The sequence below is a fragment of the Pinus tabuliformis genome, chromosome 4_1 (genome assembly GCF_031772625.1).
Source record: "Pinus tabuliformis cultivar Carrire ecotype Pingquan chromosome 4_1, CPIR1, whole genome shotgun sequence".
Taxonomy (NCBI): domain Eukaryota; kingdom Viridiplantae; phylum Streptophyta; class Pinopsida; order Pinales; family Pinaceae; genus Pinus; species Pinus tabuliformis.
Window position 1 is genome coordinate 536,184,436 of NC_142303.1, and position 7,396 is coordinate 536,191,831.

Genomic DNA, 7,396 nt, shown 5'->3' on the forward strand with positions numbered 1-7,396 from the left:
ATACATGCTACTGAAATAATTTGTGCTATAAACACACACGGGATAACAGAATATTTTTCCAACAATTTGTCTATCAAAAAAGATTGAAATTTTAATTACAAATTTATCAGAAAAATAAAATTAAAGATCAAATTCATTACAAGTATCAAACAAATAAAATAATTTACATATCATATGTGATACATTAAGAGTCGTCCGCTTAATTCAATAAAATACCCCATTTCCAAAATTCTCAAACCTACCCGGCCTATCAAAGTCCTTCCAAATTCCACATAACAATAAGGACTTTAAAAGTTAATAATGGAGTTGAAAAGATTTTTCGCCTTTTGATCAATTTCTCTCGAAGTTTAGTTGAAAATTTTGAAATTACCAAATTTTTAAGTTACATAATTCAAAAAGCCTAAACTTTTTAAAAATCCGAACTCAATTTTTACATCTAAAACCCTGCTTTGAACAATTTAGAATTGAAATTCACAACATTCTAATAATAATCATCCAAAATGTCAAAAACTTAAATAAAAGGTAGTCTCCTCCCTTTCCAACAGTGACCAAGCGTATCACACTAAGGAAAACGCATTGTATACTTCAAAGTTCAAACAAAACATCGTTATCCTTATTATGCATCACAACAATACAAATATTCTCCGATTGTCTGACAAAGACATTCGCCACAATTACCAACGATATGGCAATTTGGCGGAAGTCTATCCCCTACGGGCACGTTCTCACCGGTGGAATTAGATGTATCTGCCATTCAATTATTGATCGAAATTAGCATAAATCCATTATTCCTAAATTTTAAAAATCTACACAACTTGTCCTGCAAAGATACATGAATGATCAATCCTTATCCTTACAAGGTTCAGAAGCAACTGCAGTCATCATCAAAAGGAACAGGAACACGATCAGGGCCACTCCCCGCCAAGAATTCCACAGCCGAGGGCTGTAAGAGACGACCCTTTTTCCCTGCAACGCGAGATGTTGTGGAGTCCTGGCACTCTGCAAGATAAATCTCCAAAGAATGGCGCCGAGTAAGAGGGAGCCCTTGGTCAAAATCTCCGCGGTGGATTCATTATCAAATGTGCTTGCGTTGCAAAATAAACCCCAAAGCAAAGGCGATGCGCATAGGTTTATTGTTAAGTCTTTGTATAGTGTCACGAACATCGCCCCACCAACAAAGATTAATGTTCCCAATAAATTTGCCATGATTGCTGGGTAATTAGAACTCAAATTACAATTCTGTGAAATTTTCAATCCACTACCTCAGTTAATCAGACAAATCATATTCCTCGAGTACCCTTCGAGCTCTTCCTTTTCTATTTCTAAGCGTTGGTGCAAAATTTTCAATCAACTACCTCCGATTACTGAAGCAGTTTGGACTGGTACATTCTGTCATAAAAACAGAACTGCTGTAGAGTGGCCGCCCTTTATTCAGGTTGATGGCGAATCTGGATGAGCCATATTCCTTGCTTGCATTGTAAGTTTGTCTTTTTTCTGTTTCTATTAAGAGAATCGGTGCGATTTTGAAATGATATTCCCGGGTTGCTCTATTATTTTTTCCTTTTTCTTTTTGGTGGAAGAGTCGGTTGAATTATTATGAAAGGCCATTGTTTTTATTTTGAAATTTTTAATATCACTTTTATGGTTATGATAATGTTGATGACTAACATCTATTAACCATTATAGTTTTTATATCAATATACTTTTAAAACCAATGGCGTTTTATTAATTTAAAAGGTTAAGAACGCTAGACAAATATTTTTGAAAAATATATTGATGGTAAGGATAAGATGAATAATGGAAGAGGAATTGTTTTTTAATTTCAATTTTTTTTAATGTTGTAAAGGTGACACATTTTTTCATTTAGGGGTTTTATGCATTTTATCAATTTTTTCATTAAGAAATTTATAAGAATTTGTTCTTATTTTAAGAATGTTTATTTTTTTTTTTAAAGATAGTTAAGACATATATTTTTTTGTTTTAGACATTGGGATTGATTACCTCCTTATAATAAATTAATTTAATTTTTCTCTCTAATTCTTTATCACTCCAAAATTTCTCCTTAAATTTTGATGTAATATTTTTAATATTATTCTTATTTTGCAAAACCCTCTCCTTCTTTATCCCTAAATGGTATAGCCAAGAATGGGTATCCTTATACCATCTTGTCTAAAGTGGGGGTTTTGGCTAGAGCTAGAAACAATTTAGGAAACCTCTTGGCTTGCATGTTGTTTAACTACTTCTTGTACATAAGATACATGGTCATAGAAATCCTTTCAATGGGGCCTGAAAGCTTGCTTCAATCAAGGGGATATGATAGGGAGTATTTCCTTTAATATTGAGATTGTAGGTATAAACTTATTTTGGATTATTTCTATCTTAGCCCATGATGCTCTAGAGATATTGAAACCACAAACCTCACACCCATATAGAATAACATAAGTGACAAGAGTCTCAAAGAGGAGTTTTTTCAATATCCATATCCAAAAATCTACTAACTTACAATTGTTTTGAAGCCTATAATAAGCTTTCCATCCTCCATGTATCATTTTCTCAATGCTATAATTCTAGTTGAGCTTGTGATGGATATCGATTCCTAGATTTTTGCATGAAGGAACTTCCTATTTCTGAATTTAATTATCATTACTCTAGTTTTTTAGCTACCCATATTGATGTTGGAATCTTGTAGGATTCTTAGTTGTTTGCAAAGATTGTAAGGGATCCTTTCCTAGAGAAAAATATCATCAATACAGAGGACAAGAATTATGATGATACCACTGAGTGTGGGGTCAAAGAATTATGATTATACCACTGAGTGTGGGGTCAACACAACCCGATATTGAAATTATTTTTTTCCAACCAACCATCAATGGTCCTAAACTTGGTATTAACATTGTCATATTTCCTTGTCACATCAACCCTCAACTTAAGAGAAACCATTATCTCTCCTAGTCTCTTCCACAAATTTTTATCATAGTAATGGTGTTAAAATATTTTCTAAGGTAAAAAAAACAACATAGGAAATGAGTTTTATTATTCTAAAATTCTTTTATAATGATCATGAGAGTAACATGGTCATTCATAATTGAATGATATCTCCTAAATCTAGCTTGACCTTTAACTCTTTTACCATGGCTTTCTAGTCATAGGCATCTTCTTTTTCAAAATAATTTCATATCGATTAGTTGAAATGTGTTCAATCATAACATTCCTATAATTAGAGGGAATGCTTTTATCTATGCTTTTAAAAATACACACAATGAGGCTCTATCTCTAAGATTTAGTGAAGTGTTGCTTCACTTCCAAATTGAACATATTGTTTATATGAGAGATGAGGATAGACCCTTTCATTTTAAAATTTTCAACTTCTTAGCTTCAATTTCCTTAGCTTTCCCATTAGCTAGCAGCTTAACCCAAAAGCCAATGCTAACCAAAGAAAAGGTATCATTCTAGATAAGGGCATTCAAAATGGTGTCTATGGTGTTAGGGGATTTATAAAGATGTTAAGGAAGGAATTATATTTGTCCAAGGGAATACAATTATTTTCTTTAGTTTTATGAATTAGATTTTTCATTTGAAACATCCTAAGATCATATTTAGATAGATGCAGTATCTACTCTTGCTTTCTATTTATATAATTTACCTTTTCTTCCATTTGATAAGAGCTTTTCATGTGTTTTCCTTATCAAGCTTTAAAGATTCATTAGGGGCATCCCTAATTTTTTTTTTTTTTTTTTAATTTTAGAAGCATTATCATATCAAGTTGTTATGTGGAATTATCCCTATTGCGAACAAGAGCGATATCCCTAGACTTCAAAGAAACCTAGTAAGAAACAACTAGGAATTGTTTCCTTTCTCTAGACTATGACTAACTGAAAAATATACTATGATAGAGGCCACGTACCGTTTAAATGAAATTATTGATGAAGCCCCCTTCAAAGATTTTGATCATTCGCTCCTTGATGCTTTAGAGATCCTCCCGTCACTCCCTGCAACTTCTCCATGATGTCTTGAAGGAGATCTGCAGAGACAAAAACAAACAAGAAATCAAAGCATCCAATATATAACATAAGAGATAAAAGGACTAATTAACCAAATGTGTATCATAAACTGATCAATATGCAATCACAATCTATGTAGGTGATTAAGGAATCCTACAAATTATATCCTCTAAGATGTAGTTGAGAAAGAATGATTTCCTTTATATTAATAAAATGGAGAATAACCTTACAACCATGTAGCCTTGATGTTGCAAGTCCCTTCACACAATATCCAACCCTCTCCTTGAATGAATAGCCTTCCAACTTTATTCCTGCAGCATAAGCCTACTTCCAAGAGTCCTCAATTTTCAAGCCTGTGTTAGCTTTATAGGCCAAGAGTGGGAAGTTTGGGATCCATTTTCCAAGGGATGAGATCCACTAATGGTTTGATAGGGATTCCACAAAGAGAGGGAGTTGCTCCATGATGGGAGGGATCAAGATTGAATAGGCAACCATTTGAGGCTTGTTCGTTGGGATAGTTGTTATCAACAATGCTTCTAGATTTCACTTTTTATTTTACATGTGTTAAGTCATGTGTCGCAGGTCACAGTGTAAGACAATGCATACTTATGCATAGTTCCTAATGGAATCCTCTGTGTATGCACATAAATTGACTAGAGGGTTGAGCACGAAACCAAAAACAGGGTTTTGTACCATAAGATCCAGGAATTCCAATTTCTTTGAGATAATTTCGATTCTAACTTTGCAGGGGAATGGTTTGGGACACATTTGTGGATAGCGAAAAATCCAGGCAAATAACAAAATGACGTGTAACACAAGTATCGATAGTTCTATTATTCCTTTTGTATGCCACTTCAATAAAGAACTAGTTAATAAAAACAAAGGAAATTGTAGCATAATTATGATAAAGGTTTTGGATTAATTTAAGAGTTAAGAATCCATTTTAAATCATTTAAGAAGAGATTATTTCTTAATTTTAAATAAAATATTTATTATTTTTAACAAAATTATATTTATAATTAATAAAATAAAATTTAAATAATTATTTAAACCCCAGAGATATATATATATATATTCAAATGATTATAGTATATCTTGCAGAGAAAAAAATAATAAAATTTATTAATTTAAAAAAAATTGTTTGTTCAAGATATTTTATATACATTAAAAATTCAAAATTAAATTTTGACATGGCTTAGGGTTGATGATCGTCTAAAATATAAGAGTAACATGATGGAAAAAACATCGTAAATACATGTAATGAACTGGAATGCATAAAATTAAAAATAAAAATACTGACCTTTTCTTCCGAAGGTTTTCCTACACCAACAAATATGAAAACGAACTAGATTAAGGTTGAATTAAACCCAACATTGACAAGCGGTTCGAATTTTGAGTTACAAGACAGATTACATCATAGAGAGAGAGAGATTAATTTTTAGAATTTCATATTTCCTTCCATTTCCACCTTAACTTCATAAGATGCCGTTTTGTTTTATGCTACGTTACCAGGAGTATTCCTAATCTATTAAGTTATTCCACGGAGAGGTATCGGAGGATGGAACAACCCAAAACTCGGTGGAGACCGGTCGACCAATCGAATGGAATAAGTAAAGTTTTAGATTTTTGACATGGGCGGTCTAGAGGTCAAATAAAATTTCTAGAAGAGGAAAAGTATGTTATAGCTTTAATGATTTTGATTCTTAAAACAACTCTATTGAAAACTTTTTATGGATATTTAGTAGATTTTAAGTTCTAGTTTAATATACATCGTTTTATAGCAATATCTATACTTTTCTATAGGTTATGTATAGTATGGGTTATATATAGAGAAGAGGAAAGATAGATAAATAAATAAATAATATAATAGAATAAATTAGGATATATTTATGAAAGACAAAATGTATGTGGTTTATTTAATAGGGGTAACATCTATTTAAAAGTGGTCACATTTTTTATTATATTATTAGGAAACTCTTTAATATTTTTATAATTTTCTTTTTGTTTTACTATATCTTTACAATGACTAAAAGACAACTTATAATGGAGTTATTATGAATTTAAATAGAGGACATTACATGAGAATGACATTTTTAAAATAATGAGTTATTAAGAGTCATCTAAGACATTTTTCTGGCACATGGTTCATCAACCATCTCACATGTCGAGATCTCACATCCCACCTCAAGCTAGCATACAAGTACATGGTTCATCAACCATTTCACATGTCTAAATTTCACATCCCCTCAAGCTAGCATACAAGTACACGTGCTACCGTCATGCTTATTCAAGTGGTCTATTCCACAACTTGGGACATCATGTACTATTGCACTACATGTATGCCTAAACAATAGGTTATACAAGAACCTCTAGGAATGCATCTTGCCTATGGTTAGGCTTTACAACTTGGACTAAACACTTTATGCTGTTCATGCATTACTAGGACTCGCCATAAAACAAATATAGTTTTGATGTTTATTTTGTTAATTTTATTACGTGCTTATGACTTTTTAAATCTGAGCTATATGAGATGTATGATAAATTAATTTACAATATTAATAATTGTTTTAATATAACTTTAATAATGTTACAATTCTGCCTATTTGGGGTAGCTCAATTGACAATGGTCATTGAAATGAAGTCTCACCGAACCAGAAGTCTTGGGTTCAAATCTTGTGTTGGGTTCAAATCTTGTGCTATGCCCCCGGATCAAAATGAGAAGTTGTTCATAATGAAGATATATTCCTACCAAGCTTACAAAAAAATAATGTTACAAAATTGAATTAAAAGAAATTAATGTTGCAAGTAACATCATGGTTAATTTGAAGTAATTGAAATATATTTTTATTGCTTTTGAAATATTTTTCAATTTATAATTATCATGCTTTTAAAACTATTTAAAATATAGTTTTCATGTTTACTATAAAAAAGAAATAATATATAGGTTCAACATATATACATTTTAATAAACAAGAAAAACTATCTGATATTTGTAAAAACATCATTTTTTAATTAAATTGAAAAGAAAAAATTGCAAAACTATCTTTCAAATAAATTTCAATCCTCTATTCTTGATAAGTACTAAAATTATTGTGTAAATATTCCATAGAGATTAATTTTTTATTATTTAATTAATAACTAGATTAAAAATTTGGAAATTCTATTCCAAAATAAATAAAAAAACATAATAAATACACTTTAAAAAAATCCACAAACTATATACATTTAATTTAAATTTTAATGTGATAACAATTTTATATATATATATATATATATATATATATATATATATATATATATAAAATATATATATAATAATAATAATAATAATAATAAATCCATAAACTATATCCATTTAATTTAAATTTTAATGTGATAACAATTATATATATATA

General features: G+C 30.3%; 1 protein-coding gene across 2 annotated transcripts; it reads right to left on the minus strand.

Annotated features, from left to right (window-relative positions):
• Positions 1-287: 287 nt before the first annotated feature.
• LOC149176949 (uncharacterized) lies at positions 288-7,001 on the minus strand. 2 transcript variants are annotated; one of them, XR_016258085.1, is made up of 3 exons: positions 3,905-7,001; positions 858-999; positions 288-747 (listed from the first exon to the last, which is right to left on the minus strand). XR_016258085.1 is itself a non-coding variant. In XM_089420026.1 (2 exons), exons 1-2 carry the CDS (start codon positions 1,204-1,206, stop codon positions 617-619), a joined length of 480 nt encoding a protein of 159 aa, XP_089276152.1. In that variant the 5' UTR covers positions 1,207-3,898; the 3' UTR covers positions 339-616. The 2 variants fall into 2 exon arrangements, 1 of the variants encoding a protein (XP_089276152.1); XM_089420026.1 differs by lacking the exon at positions 3,905-7,001 and having other exon boundaries at positions 339-747; positions 858-3,898.
• Between the last annotated feature and the right edge of the window lie 395 nt (positions 7,002-7,396).

Coding starts and splice junctions, on each gene's coding strand:
- LOC149176949 (XM_089420026.1), bottom strand. CDS start 1,206: ATGGCAAATTTATTGGGAACATTAATCTTTGTTGGTGGGGCGATGTTC. Junction 748..857: donor TGCAGTTGCTTCTGAACCTT/GTAAGGATAAGG, acceptor ATTGAATGGCAG/ATACATCTAATTCCACCGGT.